Source organism: Lucilia sericata, unplaced genomic scaffold, assembly GCF_015586225.1.
Source record: "Lucilia sericata isolate MDLA Ls3-8-SP2 unplaced genomic scaffold, ASM1558622v1 Contig000368F_arrow, whole genome shotgun sequence".
Taxonomy (NCBI): Eukaryota; Metazoa; Arthropoda; class Insecta; order Diptera; family Calliphoridae; genus Lucilia; species Lucilia sericata.
In genome coordinates this window covers 165,817-184,710 of record NW_023994387.1, presented here as the reverse complement: position 1 = coordinate 184,710, position 18,894 = coordinate 165,817, and the positions used below count along the sequence as shown (strand labels likewise).

At 33.1% G+C, this 18,894-nt stretch overlaps 2 protein-coding genes and 4 long non-coding RNA genes across 7 annotated transcripts; 4 read left to right on the top strand and 2 right to left on the bottom strand.

Annotated features, from left to right (window-relative positions):
- The first annotated feature begins 69 nt into the window (after positions 1 to 69).
- LOC119604179 lies at positions 70 to 1,010 on the top strand. Its single transcript, XM_037956652.1, has 6 exons — positions 70 to 237; positions 296 to 358; positions 419 to 478; positions 538 to 585; positions 643 to 702; positions 763 to 1,010. The coding sequence occupies exons 1-6, from the start codon at positions 163 to 165 to the stop codon at positions 838 to 840; spliced, it is 384 nt and encodes a 127-aa protein (XP_037812580.1). The 5' UTR covers positions 70 to 162; the 3' UTR covers positions 841 to 1,010.
- A 3,484-nt stretch (positions 1,011 to 4,494) lies between these two features.
- LOC119604185 lies at positions 4,495 to 4,840 on the top strand. The gene is made up of 2 exons (XR_005231481.1): positions 4,495 to 4,646; positions 4,722 to 4,840. It is a non-coding gene; the product is annotated as an uncharacterized LOC119604185 (long non-coding RNA).
- Positions 4,841 to 7,187: 2,347 nt separating this feature from the next.
- Positions 7,188 to 8,176, top strand: LOC119604176 (N66 matrix protein-like). Of its 2 annotated transcripts, XM_037956648.1 has the most exons (7): positions 7,188 to 7,362; positions 7,421 to 7,483; positions 7,541 to 7,600; positions 7,660 to 7,698; positions 7,756 to 7,815; positions 7,873 to 7,935; positions 7,993 to 8,176. In XM_037956648.1, exons 1-7 carry the CDS (start codon positions 7,288 to 7,290, stop codon positions 8,035 to 8,037), a joined length of 405 nt encoding a protein of 134 aa, XP_037812576.1. In that variant the 5' UTR covers positions 7,188 to 7,287; the 3' UTR covers positions 8,038 to 8,176. The 2 variants fall into 2 exon arrangements, with proteins under 2 accessions (XP_037812576.1, XP_037812577.1); XM_037956649.1 differs by lacking the exon at positions 7,660 to 7,698 and having other exon boundaries at positions 7,206 to 7,362.
- A 2,595-nt stretch (positions 8,177 to 10,771) lies between these two features.
- LOC119604187 lies at positions 10,772 to 11,112 on the top strand. Its single transcript, XR_005231483.1, has 2 exons — positions 10,772 to 10,923; positions 10,987 to 11,112. It is a non-coding gene; the product is annotated as an uncharacterized LOC119604187 (long non-coding RNA).
- A 2,115-nt stretch (positions 11,113 to 13,227) lies between these two features.
- LOC119604182 lies at positions 13,228 to 13,686 on the bottom strand. Its single transcript, XR_005231478.1, has 2 exons — positions 13,424 to 13,686; positions 13,228 to 13,348 (listed from the first exon to the last, which is right to left on the bottom strand). It is a non-coding gene; the product is annotated as an uncharacterized LOC119604182 (long non-coding RNA).
- A 4,745-nt stretch (positions 13,687 to 18,431) lies between these two features.
- On the bottom strand, positions 18,432 to 18,770 carry LOC119604180. Its single transcript, XR_005231476.1, has 2 exons — positions 18,612 to 18,770; positions 18,432 to 18,553 (listed from the first exon to the last, which is right to left on the bottom strand). It is a non-coding gene; the product is annotated as an uncharacterized LOC119604180 (long non-coding RNA).
- Between the last annotated feature and the right edge of the window lie 124 nt (positions 18,771 to 18,894).

Here is an 18,894-nt window from a genome sequence, read left to right as displayed (position 1 = left end):
TAAATGTGGTTTATAAATCAAATCGTTTGAAAAATCACTTTTATTTATAATCATAAATACACTCACGTTTTTATTAAAATATACAAATATACAAAACAGTATAAAAAGTAAAAACTTGCAGAGTATTTCGATAAATTTGTAGCGGAATATAGAAAAAGAAATATGAAACTATTGCAAATATCTTTGATATCTTTGACCTGCATTATTTTTGCCGGCGTCAAGGCTTTTCCAGAAAATGTAAGTTTCTATTCGTTGTGACATAATTTAGCTTTCGATTAATTAATGTTTTATCCAGTATTCAGCAGTTGGCGTTTTTAACTCTGGTACTATTAGGCAAGATAAGACGAATGGAAATAGTGTAAGCTTTTTTAATGTTGATTTATTATTTGACAGTCAAAAAAAAATCAAAAATTTTCAGGTAATACATAATGTTGCTAATAGTGGTTATATTCATCAAAAAGGTTTGAATGGAAATAGTGTAAGTTTTATCTTTTCATTTTAAAAATTTAACTTCAAATTGATATTGAATATTTTCAGTTAATAAATAATGTTGCTAACACCGATTATATTAACCAAAGAAATGGTGTAAGTTTTTCTATTTACCTAATAATTTACCTTGTAGTTAATTTTGCATATTTTTAGGTTATATCTAACGTTGATAATATCGGCTTTATTAACCAAAGAAAATCGCATGGAAATAGTGTAAGTTCTTTATATGGTTTTATTTATGAAGTTTTATCTTAATATTGCAAATCTTTTCAGATAATACATAACGTTGTTAACATCAATTATATTATACTTATCAATTATGTTATACTTTATAAATTAGCTTTCAATTGATATATAATATTTTCAGAATATAATACAGAACATAGTTAAATACGATGTTATTGATCAATGAAATGCGCAAATAAATTGTACATGAATGTAAAGGAAAATTGGAATTATTGTATTAATTTTAAGTACAAAAGTTGTTACATTTTAAAAAGTCCAATAAAAACTAAAACTACAAGAAGTTGTAAACCGATCGAAGTTGATCATACATAAGCTATACATATCTCAAAGGCGCAATATAGAGCCTTTAGAAGTTATTAGTGTGATTAATGATACCGATATCTAATGTCGTTGCTCAGACCAGTTATGAACGAAACTTTATATATGTAGGTTAGTTAGGTTAGTTTGCTCGGAGGATGTTTACTATTTGAAATCCCATTAGATACACCTAGGCGACAATGGCGCCTGTAAGCGTTCCATAGAATTGTTTGTTGTTATATAACAAAAACCTTAAATAGTGATCAATGATGGTATTATTGTCAGTTTCCTTTCGGGGGCATGATACCTTAATTTAAGATCCTAATTCCTGGTGTTATTGCAATTCCGGGGAAAAGAGGTGCTACCAGTACCTCTACCGGGTCTATAAACTGGTGACGATGAAATATATCCTCGGCCTTTCCTTGCAATGATTTAACATGGGGTTGAACCAGAAAACCATATAATCTGACACCAAGAGCAGAGTTTAGGACTATATCTTGTCCCGGTTTATGGAGAGGTCCCTTCGGGTTGCACGTGGTGTCTGTGGTTTAAAACCAAATTTACGGGAAGAGAATGTCGGTAAAAAGTCTGATGGACAGTAAAGTCTATAATACTGGATAAGTTTGGTGCTGTTGCTGAGACAATAGATACCCCACAAAGGAGTAATTGTGGGACTAAGCTTTGGAAATGGTGTTAAGTGTATATGATACAAATGAATGAATGCAGGGTAAACGGAACTTAACCTGTGCCTGTAATCCTGTGTCTCCACTCAGAATACTTACCAATATACTAACCTCAGACTTACTCATTTTAGGGAGGCTTCTCTTCCTTTTCAATTCCAAGTGGCATTATGGGATTTTCTTTTTAGCCTTCGTTGCGTTGAATGGTTTTGCATTTATCAGCTCCTGCAACCCTATCTAGCGGCAATGATCAAGTGAGACACAAGTTCCTGAGGGTAAGCGACTGATCCAACCGACTTGTCCTCAGCAAGTGAGCTACAAACGGCTTTACCGTATTCGTTGACTATATTGACAATGTCAGGTTCAAATTTCTACGAACATATGGCTACTGTTGGAGTAGAAGATACTGCGGACTGTAGATGACGATCTTGCACGTGGTAAGCATGATCATCTTGTTGTTTTCGAAAATTCTGAAATTTTCTTTCAATTGCATAGATGCAAAAGGATATTAATATTCCGCTTGCTCTGTACAACCTTGAAGGTACTCTATCAAATTGATTTGGGTTCCAAGATACAAGGACATTGAGACCCAACAAACACGCTCACGTTAAAACGAAGAAATGGAAATTAAAGAAATTCAGCCAAAATATGCATTATTATCTGGTACAGTTTGGTATTGAAAATGAGCAAAATCAGTTCACATAGGGAAAAGTTATGAATCAAAATTTAAAACAACTCCGAAAAAAATAAGCATTTTTTACACATTCTGATGTAATGCAAGATAATTTCATGAAAGTCATCATAAGTTCGTTCCTACACAAGATCTTGATTCCTGCTGAAAATTGCCAGAATCGGTCTATAATTTCATATACCTCCCATACAAAAGTACATATTCACCGAAAATGAGTTTTTTGTTAATAACTTCCGTCATAATGTAGATATCTTCACAAAATTTTACAAATTAAAATCTTATGTAAATAGAATTCATTGAGAGAAAAAATTTTCTGGATCGGTCCATAATTTGACATAGCTCCCATACAAGGTCCCCTCCCGAAAATCACTTAAACGCGCATAACTCATTACTAAATTAAGATATCCATATAAAATTTGGAATAAGTATTGCTCATATGCACAGAAATATTACTATGAAAGTTTTTTCGGATCGGTCCATAATTGGTCATACCTCCTATACAAGGTCCCCTCCCGAAAATCACTTAAACGCGCATAACTCATTACTAAATTAAAATATCCATATGAAGTTTGACACAAGTATTGCTAATATACACAGAAATATTACTATGAAATTGTTTTCCTATCGGCCCATAATTGATCATAGCTCCCATGCAAGGTCCATTTCAGAAAAACACTTAAAGGCACATAACTCATTACATACTATTTTTGTACACAGAAATGTTATTTCAAAATTTTTTTCACGATCGGTTCATCTTTGGTCATAGCTCCCATACAAGGTTCCCTCCCGAAAATCACTTAAAGGCTCATAACTCATTACAAAGTATTGATATCCATACATTTAGCAAAAATATTGCTTTTATATACATAAATAACACTATAAAATTGTTTTACGATCGGTCCATATTTGGTCTTAGCTTTCATACTAGGTCCCTTCCAGAAAATCACTTAAATGCACAATATTCATTACCAAATAACGATATAGATACAGAATTTTGAAATTTTGTCTTTATATACATAATTGGTCATAGCTCCCATACAAGGTCCTTTTAGAAAATCTCTTAAACGCACATTACTCATTACCAAATAAAGCTATTGATACAAAATTTGGCACAAATATTAGTTAGTTTGGTATACAAAAATTCTATTTTAAGATTTTTTCACGATCGGTCCATAACATGGGTGCGGTCTGTCCCATGCAAGGTTCCCTCCGATGATCACTTGAACACACATTACTTATTACAAAATTACGATATAGATACAAAATTTGACCGAAATATAGCTTTTATGTACAGAAATTTTGCTTAAAGAATTTTTTACGATCGGTCTATAATTGGTCATATCTCCCATACTAGGTCCTGCCCCTAAAAGCACTTTAACCGTATTTAAATAGTTGCATTATCAATTTGTGTAGAACAAAATTATATATACATATGTATTTTGAAAATCCTTAAATCTTTCACACAAATATCGTTAAAGCATATCATAGGGCGCTATAAAAATATGTATAAAAGAAAATGGGGTTTGTTCAATAAATCTTGGAATTGTAACAGATTTAAGCTGTTTAAATCTTGGGCTTTTTCTATTTAAGACATGAGAAAACTTATTTCTACAAATATTTGATCAATTAAAAAAGTATTAATATAAAAGTAGCTGGTGGAGGCTATTTAAGATTCGGCTCAGCCAAATATAGCACTCTAACTTGTTTTTTTTTTAAATTTTAATAAAAATGTATCCAAAAGCTGGCTAAAAATCGGACCAAAAAGAAAGAAATCTGGTAAAAAGTGGGTTAAGGAAGTACTAAAATTTATATTATTGATTTTTTTTCTGAGGAAAAAAAAATTGTTAGCCCGTTCCAAAAATATATGTTTCATTCCATAGACAAACCAAAAATATTAATTTGTAAACTTTTGTTATTTGCAATCTATAATTTTAGAATATTTAATACGAATTATTAGTCATATATATAATTGAATAAAACTTAACAGTTATTTGTGGTTAATTTATATAAAAATGTTTTAAATAAAAACAATTTTTTTTCATGAATCATGTTAAATTTCCGAATCCATAAAAAAAGTTTCATTACAAAACATATAAAAAGGTTATGAACTTGAAAATTATACAACAGTTCCAATAAGCTTCATAGCGGAAAAGAGTTATTTGATTGTGGAAAATATGAAACTAATTAATTTATTCCTTGTAGTCGCTTGTATTGTTGCCAGTGCTATGGCTACTCCGTCAAATGTAAGTTTATAATAATTTTTTTCCTAAAGCATTTTCTAAATACACTTCATATTTTTAAATATAAAATATTTTCAGTATAATGCTCAAGGCGTTCTTAACACGGGATTCTTTAATCAAGGAGGAGTTGGAAAATAATAAAAATTATTGCATTCACATTTATGACACTAATAAAGATTGAAATATATTTAATCCAATTTTTTATATGTACTTTTATCGAAGGGCCAATAGTGGGATTATGTTAGGTTAAACGTATTTAATTATATTCGAAATATACATAGGACAATATCGGTTATATTGTGCTCGCACATAGAAAAACTATATTGTAAAATCCTTTTATAGTGATTTATGAAAGGAATTATCGATCGATGTTGAGAAATTTAGATTCATATATGTAATTCCTAAGAATTTTCTAATCAGTGGTCTTGCTGCCTCGCCTCCCAAGATATTTAGTTCTAATTTCAACGAAATCAATTGGTTTGAAAGAAAACTGTTTGTCCAACTTCGAATAATTGTGTCCGTAAACCAGTGCTTCCCTCCAGACATCACACTAAAACTCGGGTTGTCTTCTGGGAAGTATTTGCAAGTATGGCCAGTATTTGATTTTGCAACCCACCCATGTTTTATGACCAAAGGTTTTTCACCTTCTTATTACGGGCATGATTATGGAAAACCAGCAACAAAAGCATCAAAAAGAGATCGTATCCTCATTCGACGACGCCCCGGTTTTGAGTCAAGAGACATTGGTTGGCTTATAAGTGAGAGCGAGCAGGAATGGAAAAGTTTCTCAGTCAATATGTGGTAGACAAGTACCAAAACTCGTTGGAAACCGTACCCAGTACATGCAAAGTAGAAGCTCTAAAAAACATGGGGTCCAAGCGAAACCACTCTCAGACTAAGATTCACCGAGTATACAGAATGTCGGAGCGCTTTACGCGAACACCTGCCATAAAGGCATAACTTTACGGCCGTCGTTGCTTTACTTCCGAGATGCGAAAGCATCACTTTAGTTTACAACCACGCAGATGGAATGCCCTCTGTTAAGTCGGCAACAGCAACTAGAGACGTAATCGGTAGACCGAAACACGAATACTTGTTCTTACTCACAGAGAACAGTTATGAACAGAGTAAACTCTGAACATATCCGGACATGGAAGGAAAATTAAATGATATCACTTGTATAACATACCTTACATCCATGACCATTCAACCCAGGAAAACATCCGACACACTCACTCTACATTCATCCTGTATCATATACCAACCAACACCAACTCATTTTCAACGCTTAGCCCCACAGTCATTCCGCTGCGAGGTATCTGTTGCATCGGCAGCAGCACCAGAATTATAGCCTTTACCGCGCATGAGCCCTTTAACTAACATTCTCTTCTTGCAAATTTGGATTTAAACCACAGCAAACACCGGTCCAATAACCGGGACGAGATAAAGCCTGGTTTCTCTGGTTCGACCCCATGTCAAATCATTCTAAAGAATGGCCGAGGATGTATTTGATCATCACCAGTTTTCAGTCCCGGTAGAGCTACTAGTAGCTAATCTTTTTCTCGGGATTGCAATAACACCAAGATAGGGGAACATTTTTGAAGGTAACATACTACCGAGGGGAGGGGATACAGGATAATCAAATACACATGAACTCAGAAAATGCATAGCTAATAAAAGTTACTCTTAAAGTGGGTTAAGCTTATAATTGAGAAAATTTCGTAGAGGAAATTCCGATGAGTCTTAGTGCTCGTATCTGTTTACCAATGCTGACTACCGATGCACAAAAGATGTTGGAGTGCTTAAAGCTTCAATACCCCAACATAAAAAGGGGACGTCGTCCGGTCTGAAGAGGACGACGGTCATACATGACCTCGCCATCATGGATTCGAACTCCATTGAGCTCAATAAAGCGGGCTGTTCTTTAGAGTTAGGAATGCAAAGCTAATGGTGTTCCGACCAACAAAACATGGTAGCGGGGAAGCGGATGACATTAAGGATAAATGTCTTCAAATGATTCAATTAAGGCAATCCAGGGGAACAGAGGAGAGACCAGTATCTCTATAAATTGGTGTTGTCAAATGTATTCTCGGTCTTTCCTTGGAATGATTTGGCCTGGGTTAGAACCAGAAATCCATATAATCTGGTACTGTGAGAATCAGAAGCTTGTCCTGGTTATTTTAGAGGTCCCTTTGGGGTTCACATTCTGGCTGTGGCTTAAAACCTATCTCTCAGGAAGAGAATTCTGTTTAAAAGACTGATACAGGATGAAATATATATTCTGTTCGGCGCTTCGGAGGAGTGATTGTGGGACTAAAGCTGGGAATGTGTTGGTTTTAAATTAATAAGATACGGAATTAATCAGGGGTATATTGACCTAGCTATATAATCGTATGAATTTGTCGAATGATTTCTCTTGAATGTGTCGTATAAATGAGAAGTATGCCGAAACGAATGGATTTTACAATTTTGCATCGGGGGTCTTACTTTAAATGTGGTTTATAAAACAAATCGTTTGAAAAATAATTGTTTATTTATAATTATAAATACACTCTTTTCATTAAATCTCAATATACAAAACAGTATAAAAAGTAAAAACTTGCAGAGTATTTCAATAAATTTGTAACGGAAAGTAGAAAAAAATATGAAACTATTGCAAATATCTTTGATATCTTTGACCTGCATTATTTTTGCCGGCGTCAAGGCTTTTCCAGAAAATGTAAGTTTCTATTCGTTGTGACGTAATTTAGCTTTCGATTAATGAATGTTTTATCCAGTATTCAGCAGTTGGCGTTTTTAACTCTGGTACCATTAGGCAAGAAAAGACGAATGGAAATAATGTAAGCTTTTTTAATTTTGATTTATTTGATTAATTTACCTTCCAAATAAAATTACAGGTAATACATAACGTTTCTAACAACGGTTATATTCATCAAGGAGGTTCGAATGGAAATAGTGTAAGTTTTACATTTTCATATCAAAAATTTAACTTCAAATTAATATTGAATATTTTCAGTTAATAAATAATAACCAAAGAGGATGGAATGGAAATAGTGTAAGTTTTTCTATTTACCTAATAACTTACCTTTTAGTTAATTTTGCATATTTTTAGGTTATAGCTAACGTTGATAATACTGGCTATATTAACCAAAGAAAAACGAATGGAAATAGTGTAAGTTTTATATAAGCTTTTAATGCAGATTTCTCTTAATATCGCCAATATTTTCAGATAATAAGTAACGTTGTTAACACTAATTATATTAATCAAAGAAAAAATACAAATGGAAGAGCTGTAAGTTGTATTTGTTACTTCATAAATTAGCTCTCAATTGATATATAATATTTTCAGAATGTCATACAGAACATTGTTAACCACGATGTTATTGATCAATGAAAGGCGCAAACAAATTGTATATTGATACGAAGGAAATTTTCTGGAATTATTAAATTGATTTTAACTTAAAATTTTTAAGTATACATTTTGTTACATTTTAAAGAATGCAATAAAAACAAAAACTGTCAGATGTTAGAAACCGATCGAAGTTAATCAGTAATGTTACCGCTATTCTATTTATTTCTGTTCTAGTTCTGTTCTAGTTCTGTTCTAGTTCTGTTCTAGTTCTGTTCTAGTTCTGTTCTAGTTCTGTTCTAGTTCTGTTCTAGTTCTGTTCTAGTTCTGTTCTAGTTCTGTTCTAGTTCTGTTCTAGTTCTGTTCTAGTTCTGTTCTAATTCTGTTCTAGTTCTGTTCTAGTTCTGTTCTGTTCTGTTCTAGTTCTGTTCTGTTCTAGTTCTGTTCTAGTTCTGTTCTAGTTCTGTTCTAGTTCTGTTCTAGTTCTGTTCTAGTTCTGTTCTAGTTCTGTTCTAGTTCTGTTCTAGTTCTGTTCTAGTTCTGTTCTAGTTCTGTTCTAGTTCCACTCTAGTTCTGTTGCTCAGATCAGCTAAGAACCAAATTTTAAAGAATTTAATTTAATGCTTATTTATTTAAAAGTTCATTAAATTACTTTTTGAAAGAGTCTTATATGTATGTCGAAATAATATACATAGGTTAGTTAGATTGATAGGAGGATGAAATACGCTTAGGCGACTGTCAGGCCTAAAAAAGAGAAAAACCTGATATACATAGAAATCAGTGAAGTTATTACTGTAGTTTCCTTAACGTAATTCCTAGGAATTTTCAAATAATTGTTCGTTAGGAATGTTATATCGTTCCTTAGATATTTATATCTTATTTTGACAAAAGCCTGACAATGACAAAGAAAGTTCTTCAGAGTTCACTATCCTCTCTATTAGCTCTACATTCGTCTGAATTCGCTCGTCCGATACGTATTATCTTTCTAACCTGAGATTTAGTAATTTTGAGGAGGCTTCTAATCCCGCTTAATTTCCGTGAAAGTCTGACAATGATAAAGAAAGTTCTGCAGAGTCCCACTCTCTTCTCTACATACCCTAAATTCGTCTGAATAAGCTGGTCCAATTTTGTATAGCTGTGCTGTAATCATGTGTGTTCACTCAGAATGCGTACCATTATACTAACCGCAGACTTGCACAGCCCTCGATGAGTTGAGTGATTGTGCGTTCATTAAATTAACTCCCGCTTTTCGTTCTTTCGTTGCCAACTATTCCCGAGTGACTTGGTACACATATGAAGTAAAGCTTACCTCTAAAAGAGTATTCGGTAAAAGCACCCTTACAATGCAATACGATCATAAATTTAACACTATCACCTGATATCGCTCTAATTACCTTCTGGTTGTCGGTAAATATGTTAACCCCTATTGGCGCCATATATATATTAATCCAATTTACACATTCCGTAATTTCTCGGACTTCTGCCTGGTGATTAGGTAAAATGTTGTATATTTCTGTTTCTAGGTATTTAAGATAGATAGTCAGGCTCATTTTATCTCCCAGTTTAGAGCCATTCGTGTAGTAACCGATTTCTATGAATATTTGCTCTAATAGTGCGCTTGACCATGATGTTCTATCAGTTCCCGTTATATTTTGTGTTTATTATTACGACATCGTTTGAATAGCATACAGGTCTAAGTCCTTACTTGGATAGGGTCGCAGCTTATCCATCTGTTCCTTAGCATATGGTTGATCCAGTTACGATGCACACTGTCGATAAAAATCTGGTCTAAGGATTGGATAAGTGTAGCAGTGTGCACATTATTTATTCACCTTCCATATCACGGCATATCTTCTTCAGTGTATATAGTGGACATCTTCATTCAATTCGGTTTTTATTGATCGACTCTACATAAGCATGCTGCATATACTTTATCGATCATAGATACCGGTTGAACGTCTGTTTTGCAAATAGTTTGCAAAGATTTTTCCCAAAGTTCCGTATCTCCCCTGTCACCCAAGGTTTCACCTGGGCAGATCTCAATTCCAGCAGAGTACAACTGTCCTTGAGCGATTCAACTAGGGCACTTGTAATTTTTCGGCAATTAAACTATTAAATGCATACAAATGCCCTTATAAACTACAAAAGGAAACTTTTAATTGCATATTTCTGGGTTTCCAAGTAAATGTGTATATTTAACTCTACTTGAAATCTTTTTTTAATATTATTCTATAAAACTAATTGATATTCATGCATAATTGTGGTCAAAATCACGTGTAGAAAAATATGTATTTAAAATTTATCCATTTTATTTATAATACATGGGGAAATTTTCTTATTATTTATATTTATAATAAGCGATGCAAATATTGTAGTCCTACAAATCCGACTTTAAAATAATATACACAAAAAAAAACACATTCAAGGGCCCAGATTATGAGAAAAAACTAATTTCGAAAACGATATGTCAAGCCTAAAAAGTACGTACTTACATAATATATTATTTGTAAGTCATTACTAGATTTCTTCTAAGCAATGCAGACGGTATGTTGTAGTCATTGAAAATTAAGTTGTTGAGTAAGTACAAGTTATTATTATGTTTTTGCTGGGTATGTAAGTGATAATGGACTTAAGAAATATAAGTTTGTATCTGATAAATCCAAAAAATCTGTATAATACTATTATTTCTAGTATATATATTTATTATATAATATGAAGGCATTATACCCACTGTATCTCACAAGATGTAGCGTGAACAAAAATCTCGCAATAAAAATGATATAAAAAGGTGTAAAGTAGAAAAATATTTAACAGTATTTCTATATATTTTATATCGGAAAGGAGTAATTTGTTGGCGGAAAAATGAAAATAATTACATTATTCCTTGTGGTCGCATGTATTGTTGCCGCTGCAATGGCAGATCCAGACAATGTAAGTCTCTTTTACTAAGTTTTTTTTTGAATTATTATATAAATTACTATTAATTACTTTCAGTTTAATGCCCAAGGTGTTGTTAATTCCGGTTATTGGAATCAAGGAGGAAAATAATTTATATTAATTAATACGTTTATATTAAAAATATAAATAAATTTATAATTTGTATTTAATTTATAAAAAAAACATAATTTTTTAATCATAAAAATATTCAGCTAAGTCGAATTTTATATAGCCGTCATCGAAATATGATCTGCAATTTTAGGTTAATTTCGAAATACATGGCAATCTTCGAATAATTAATTTAAAATAATCTGATTTACTGTAAAATGGGATATGACTCAAGAAACTTGGTAAATGGGGACCAAGGTCAAATAAATATTCCGATTTGTTCGCATATACATATTTTCAGAAGAGCCCAGATATTTGTGAAATCTTAATCTTTAATAATGCTATCAGACATGCTTTCGAGAAGTTTTCTATTTTATATCAGCAAAATCGGCCCATTTTTGTACCCAAATAAATAATTGTTTTTCCTGGTCAGACCATAATCCGTAATAGTGTAAAGTCCACTTCCGAAAATTATTTAATCGTAAATATTTAACTCGCGCACTAACAACGATATATGGATGAAATTCGTAGTATTACTAACTTCATTCTCGGTTAGGCTTGGTAGTGCTTGCCCAGAGTAAAGGCGGCAAATTGTCTGTGACCTACAATACAATCTTGGGAGGGAGCCTATTAATGTCGAAGTACTTTACGTGAAGACCTGTCGTGTTGGTCTATTTCACGGTGGTCTTTTTCAACCACTGGGTGAGCTTATATGGAATTTCCGGTCCAGTATACGTGCACTTTGCTTAAGTACTTGATCTATCTAATCTTTGACCCCGTTGCTTAACTTCGGAGATGCAAAAACATGACTTTCGTTTACAACCACACAGATGTGGTGGCCTCTGTTGAGTCGGCAACAGCACCGTAGTACCAGATTATGAGGTTCTCTGGTTCGACCCCATGTCAAATCATTCGAAGGACTAGCCGAGGAGTGAAATGAAATCACCAGTTTATAGTCCAGGCAGGTACTGGTAGCACCTCTTAACCCCAGGATTGGAATACACCAAGATGAGGGTTTTTCATTAAGGAACATGCCCCGAGGGGGGGGGGGTGTTTGAAAGCCTAATGGGGACCTAATATGGGGAGTGGGGTCAATTTTGGACCGATCCTTACTGAAGTTAGTAGAGAGATTTTGGCTCATACAAAACTTGTTTATGCCGAATTTCATCGCTGTAGTCTCATTTCTACAGTTTCTGAAGGGGACCTTATATGAGTAATGAACGTTAAAGACATTTTCTGAAGGTGACCTTATATGGGGTATAGGGTCAATTATTAAGCGATCCGCATAAAATTTGGTTAAGAGATTTACGTTCACATAACACTTATTTATGTAGAATTTCATCGTTATACTGGTATTTTTAAACCACTGACTGTTAAAACTGTTTTCCGGGGGGCCACTTGTATGGGGGATATGCGAAAACGTGGACCGATTTTTTTCTATTTTCAATACCAAACAAACCTTATCAATAGAGAATGTTTATGGAAAATTTCAGCTGTCTAGCTCCTCCCGTGTGGTCCCTATCATGATTTCAACAGACAGATGGACAGACATGACTAGATCGCCTCAGAATCTAATAAGGACCCACAATGTGTATATATACTTTTCTGGGCCTTAGGCAAATATTTCGATGTGTGTGTTTTTTGATAGTGGGTATCAAAATGATTGTGTGTTTATATATTTGATGTTTATAGACGGCTAAACCGATTTTCATGAAATGTATGTATGTCTGGAAGAGGTTATAGGCTACTTTTTAGGAGGAGCTACTCCCGTATTAAGAAAATATTAAATAGTTATATCTGAGATAATATAACAGTAAGTAGGCGGACTAGCAGCAGGGGATGTGGCACCTCTCATATAAATTAAACACAAAAATTCGTTTATCGTGGAAACTATTACAGTTAGAATCTTGAAATTTTGCACGAACTTTAACATCCATGTAAACATTTTGGGTAATAAATTGTTGGACTACCATTGAGGGAAGCGACACCTCCCACATGAATTAATTACAAAAATTGGTTTATCTGGAAAACTAATAGGACTAAATTCTTCAAATTTTGCACAATGAACTTTAATATTCATCTGAACATTTTGTAGAAAACAGGGCGAACTTTCATCTGGCTTGGAGCCCCCAACATTTACCCCCCAATTTTTTAACCACCATAGAGATAAATAAATTGTATAGTTGTATGTATGTTTAGTAATAAATCATTTTATTTACTCGACAAACATTTTTTTCTATTAACGTAAAAATTTGAATTATTTTCCTCCTTGATTGAAATGACCAGTGTTAACAACGTTTTGGGCGTTATACTGAAAATAATATTAAAAGATACAAATATTTAATTAGAAAATATACATATTAAAAATTAAAAAATATAAACTTACATTATCCGGAGCGGCCATTGCACTGGCAACAATGCAAGCAACTATGAGGAATGATCTAATTAGTTTCATATTTTTTCACGACCGAATAACTTGTTTCCGTTAAGAAATCTATTGAAATACTGTTCAATATTTGTTCTTTTTATACCATTTTTGTTAACCAATACATTCCTAGTTGTGGTGGTGGGTATATTTGTTATTATAAAATTATAATTAAAAGTAAAAAGGTATAATAGGACGCGTCCACGATCGTTCGTATACTTTAAAATGGTTATAAGTCAAATATTTAAATGCGTTACAAACAATTAATCAAACTCATAATATAAATATAATTTTTAAACTGACACATCATATAATTATTTTTTTCCAAGATTTTAAGATTTTGACCACAAATATGTAAAAATAACAGTAAATATTATAGAACCATAAAATGAATAGTAGTGGTTTAAACAACCACTTGTGTTAGATCTAAGTTATGAATAATATGATCTTTTATGAGTAATAGTAGCTTTGTATCTATCTATCTATCTATCTATCTATCTATCTATCTATCTATCTATCTATCTATCTATCTATCTATCTATCTATCTATCTATCTATCTATCTATCTATCTATCTATCTATCTATCTATCTATCTATCTATCTATCTATCTATCTATCTATCTATCTATCTATCTATCTATCTATCTATCTATCTATCTATCTATCTATCTATCTATCTATCTATCTATCTATCTATCTATCTATCTATCTATCTATCTATCTATCTATCTATCTATCTATCTATCTATCTATCTATCTATCTATCTATCTATCTATCTATCTATCTATCTATCTATCTATCTATCTATCTATCTATCTATCTATCTATCTATCTATCTATCTATCTATCTATCTATCTATCTATCTATCTATCTATCTATCTATCTATCTATCTATCTATCTATCTATCTATCTATCTATCTATCTATCTATCTATCTATCTATCTATCTATCTATCTATCTATCTATCTATCTATCTATCTATCTATCTATCTATCTATCTATCTATCTATCTATCTATCTATCTATCTATCTATCTATCTATCTATCTATCTATCTATCTATCTATCTACTATCTATCTATCTATCTATCTATCTATCTATCTATCTATCTATCTATCTATCTATCTATCTATCTATCTATCTATCTATCTATCTATCTATCTATCTATCTATCTATCTATCTATCTATCTATCTATCTATCTATCTATCTATCTATCTATCTATCTATCTATCTATCTATCTATCTATCTATCTACTATCTATCTATCTATCTATCTATCTATCTATCTATCTATCTATCTATCTATCTATCTTCTATCTATCTATCTATCTATCTATCTATCTATCTATCTATCTATCTATCTATCTATCTATCTATCTATCTATCTATCTATCTATCTATCTATCTATCTATCTATCTATCTATCTATCTATCTATCTATCTATCTATCTATCTATCTATCTATCTATCTATCTATCTATCTATCTATATATATAAAAATGAATGTGTGTTTGTTTCTATGTTTGTATGTTTATATGTTTGTATGTTTGAACGTTATAGACTACTAAACGGCTGAACCGAATTTCTTCAAATTTTCTCAGCGTATTCCTGTATGTCTGGAATAGGTAATAGGCTACTTTTTATTTTGAAATTCCAGGTGGGCGAGTAGCTACGCCCATATTAAGAAATTAATAAATCCGTATATTTGAGATCATATAACAGTTAGAGTCCTCAAATTTTGTCGGAGCAACTTTAGTGTCAATATGATTATTTAGGACAAAATGTAGGCGGAATAGCATTAGGGGGCGTGGCACCTCCCACATAAATTAAATACAAAAATTCGTTTATCTTGGAAACTATTACAGTTAGAATCATCAAATTTTGCACGAATAACTTTAACATCCATTTAAAACATTTTGGTTAATAAATTGACGGACTACCCATGAGGGGAGCGGCACCTCCCATATTAATTAAATACAAAAATTCGTTTATCTGGGAAACTAATGAAACTAAATTCTTCAAATTTTGCACGAAGAACTTAAATATTCATCTGAACATTTTGGAGGAAAAAAAAGCGGACTTTCATCTGGGGGGCTTAAAGCCCCCATATGAATTAAATAGAAAAATTCGCATATCTGAGAAATTATTAGAACTAGAATCTTCAAATTTTACTTGAAGAATCTTGACATCATCTGAACATTTAGAGTATAACGGGCGGACTTTCAATGGGGAACTTGGCACCTCCCATATGAATTAAATATAAAATTTCGTTTATCTGAGAAACTAATAGAACTTGATTCTTAAAATTTTGCACAAATTACTTTAATATTCATCTGAAAATTTTGGAGGAAAAAGCGCGGACTTTCATCTGGGGAGCTTGAAGCCCCCACATGAATCAAATAGAAAAATTCTTATATCGTTTATCTTTAAATTTTATATGAAGAACTTTGACATTCATGTGAACATTTAGAGCATAACGGGCGGACTTTCAATGGGTGGCTTGGCACAACATACATGAATTAAATACATAATTTCGTTTACCTTGGAAACTCTTATATTATTCAAAATTTTCGTAGATAGATTGGTGATAGAAAGAAACTGGCGAACTTGCAATAATTTGCTTGACATCTCTCATATGTAACATATTATAAATCTGGAAAACTATTGTAGTTATAATCTTAAAAATCGTTAAGTGGGTTTTTTATTTATACATATTGCTTTTAGTGTAGCAAAGCACACTGGGTATAGCTAGTTCTAAATAAACGTTATAAAAATATAGAAAAATGGGCGGAATTAATATTATGGGCGTGATACTTTCTACAAAAATTAATAGTTATTATTGAATTAATTTTTAAATTATAAACTTTTAACAGTATTCAACCGTTTTGACTACATGGGCGGTATATATAGTGGGCGTGACGTTTCACATGTTTTTTTTGTCCAAAATTATTATTTTTACCTTAATATGACTCCGGGGCATGTTATTTCGATGAAAGATCACATCCCGGGGAAAACAAGTGCTACCAGTACCTCTACCGGGACTATAAACTGGTAATGATTAATTGCATCCTCGGCCTTCCCTTGAAATTATGTGACATGGGGTCGAAACAGAGAACCACATAATCTCGTACCACTGGAACAGGGCAGAGAATCGGACTTTTTCTTATCCCGGTTTTTGGAAAGGTCCCTTGGGGGTGCTCTTGTTGGTTGTGGTTTAAACCCAAATTCGCGGAAAGACAATGTCGGTTAAAGGACTGATGCACGTTAAAATGTATAATTCGGGATAGTTCGGTGATGTTGTCGATACAACAGATATCCCACAGAGAACACCACCCCGGGCATGTTTCCTTGATGATAGATCCGCAACTTGATGTATTGCAATCCGGGGGAAAAGAGGTGTTACCAATACCTCTAGTCTACCATGCCTATAAACTGGTGATGTGATGTCACTTCACTCCTCGGCTAGTCCTTGGTATGATTTGACATGGGGTCTAACCAGAGAACCACTTGATCTGGTACTACGGGTGGCCAGTTGCCCGCAGGACTATGTCCTGGCTGGTCACTTGGTTGAGGTTCCTCCGGGAACCATGTAGTGGCTGTGGTTTAAACCCAAATTCGCGGGGAGAGTAAGTGGCGGTTAAAGGACTAATGTAAGGTAAAGTCAATATTTTGGGATAAGTTCGGTGCTGTTGCCGAGACAACAGAGATGCCACAGAGGAGTGACTGTGGGACTAAGCATTGGAAATGAGTTGGTGTTAATTGTATATGGTACAGAATGTATGTGGGATATGAGGTCCTCACCCAGCCGTTTACCTAGAATAAGTGTGTCGTATGTTTTTCTCTTATGAGTGTGTCGGATGAATGCGAAGTGTGCTGGGTTGAAAGATGATGGATGAAAGGTATCATATACAAATGATACCATTGAATTTTCCTTCCTTGTCCAGATATGTTCGGAGTAAACTATGTTCATATCAGAATTAACACAGTGTGTCACAGTGAGTAAGAACAAAGTCTCGGTTTATTTAATGGATTCGTACTTTGGTCTACCAGTTACGTCTCTAGGTGCTGTTGCCGACTCAACAGAGGCCATCCCATCCGCGTGGTTTTACATCTTGTCAGTTATGCATTGGGGCAGCAATGGTCAGAGATTGCGCAAAGTGCGCGTAGATTGTACCGCAACATCCATATACCTATATTGCCACCTGCATGTAACAAACATAATGGGGCGGTGGTGAGTCGTCACAAAGCTCACCCAGTGGTTGAAAAATACTACCGTGAGATAGGCCAACATGGCAGGTACTCACGTAAAGCACTTCGGCATTAATCCCACAGAGGAGTTACTGTGGGACTAAGCATTGGAAATGAGTTGGTTCACCTTACCCCCTTGTAAGGCCCATTCAGAAAATTACTTTAACATTCAATTTGTTATTAACTAAAATCTCTCTATTAAGTTCTGTGAGAAACGGCCCATGGCTCCCACAAAAGGACCCCTTCAGAAAAAGTATTTTAGAGCTTTTTTCTTACTTAATAATACCAGTATAGCGATGAAATTTGACCTAAACAAGTTTTGTAGAAACGATAATCTATCACCCCCAGAGCACCTTACCATATAAGGCCCGCCTCAGAAAATGACTTTAAATTCGTGACAGCATGCTACGCAATTAACCCTTATTATAACCCTTATTAACCCTTCCTTTATTAAAGGCCCTATTCCGAAAATCACCCTTACTTTCATATTAATCTAATGATCAAAAGCTATATATAGGAAAACCTGATGGTATTTACTTTATCATTACGACATATGATTTAAAGGTGGGTAATAGGTGTAATAGGTAATAGACGTCAGTAAACTAAATTTTATCGAATGTAGGAAAGTTAGTACTTTTTTGTTTCGGCTAAAAAGGACAATTCTTTCGAATCCTCTAATATATACATATTTAAGGATTTATTGAAACAATTACAATTATATTGAATGAACTTTTTAAAATTTGTTCTTTTATTTATAACATTTTAATGAAATAAATTAAATCACTTCTTTCCACCTTGAGAAAAATAACCGGAGTTAGAAACACCTTGCGCATTAAACTGAAAATACGTATTATTAATTAAAAGTTACATTAAAATGTAATAGTTATAAACTTACATTGTCTGGAGTAGCCATTGCACTGGCAACAATGCAAGCGACTATAAGGAACAAATTAATAAATTTCATTTTTTTTCACGAACGAATGACTTTATTCCGTTATTAAAGTTATTGGAAAACTGTTAACTATTTTACTTTTTTACACCACTTTTATATATTAGTTTTTACCCTACATCTTACTTGATGGAGTGGTAGGTAATATGCATTTGTTCTTACGTTAGTTTTATTCAAATAATTAGATCATAAAAAATTCTCCGGAATCATATAAAAACATTTTATTTCT

Excerpts from the sequence above, each read along its gene's own strand:
- LOC119604179 (XM_037956652.1), top strand. The coding sequence starts at position 163 with ATGAAACTATTGCAAATATCTTTGATATCTTTGACCTGCATTATTTTT. Across the intron at positions 238-295 it reads TCAAGGCTTTTCCAGAAAAT|TATTCAGCAGTTGGCGTTTT; the intron begins GTAAGTTTCTAT and ends TGTTTTATCCAG. Across the intron at positions 479-537 it reads AAGGTTTGAATGGAAATAGT|TTAATAAATAATGTTGCTAA; the intron begins GTAAGTTTTATC and ends GAATATTTTCAG.
- LOC119604176 (XM_037956648.1), top strand. The coding sequence starts at position 7,288 with ATGAAACTATTGCAAATATCTTTGATATCTTTGACCTGCATTATTTTT. Across the intron at positions 7,363-7,420 it reads TCAAGGCTTTTCCAGAAAAT|TATTCAGCAGTTGGCGTTTT; the intron begins GTAAGTTTCTAT and ends TGTTTTATCCAG. Across the intron at positions 7,484-7,540 it reads AAAAGACGAATGGAAATAAT|GTAATACATAACGTTTCTAA; the intron begins GTAAGCTTTTTT and ends ATAAAATTACAG.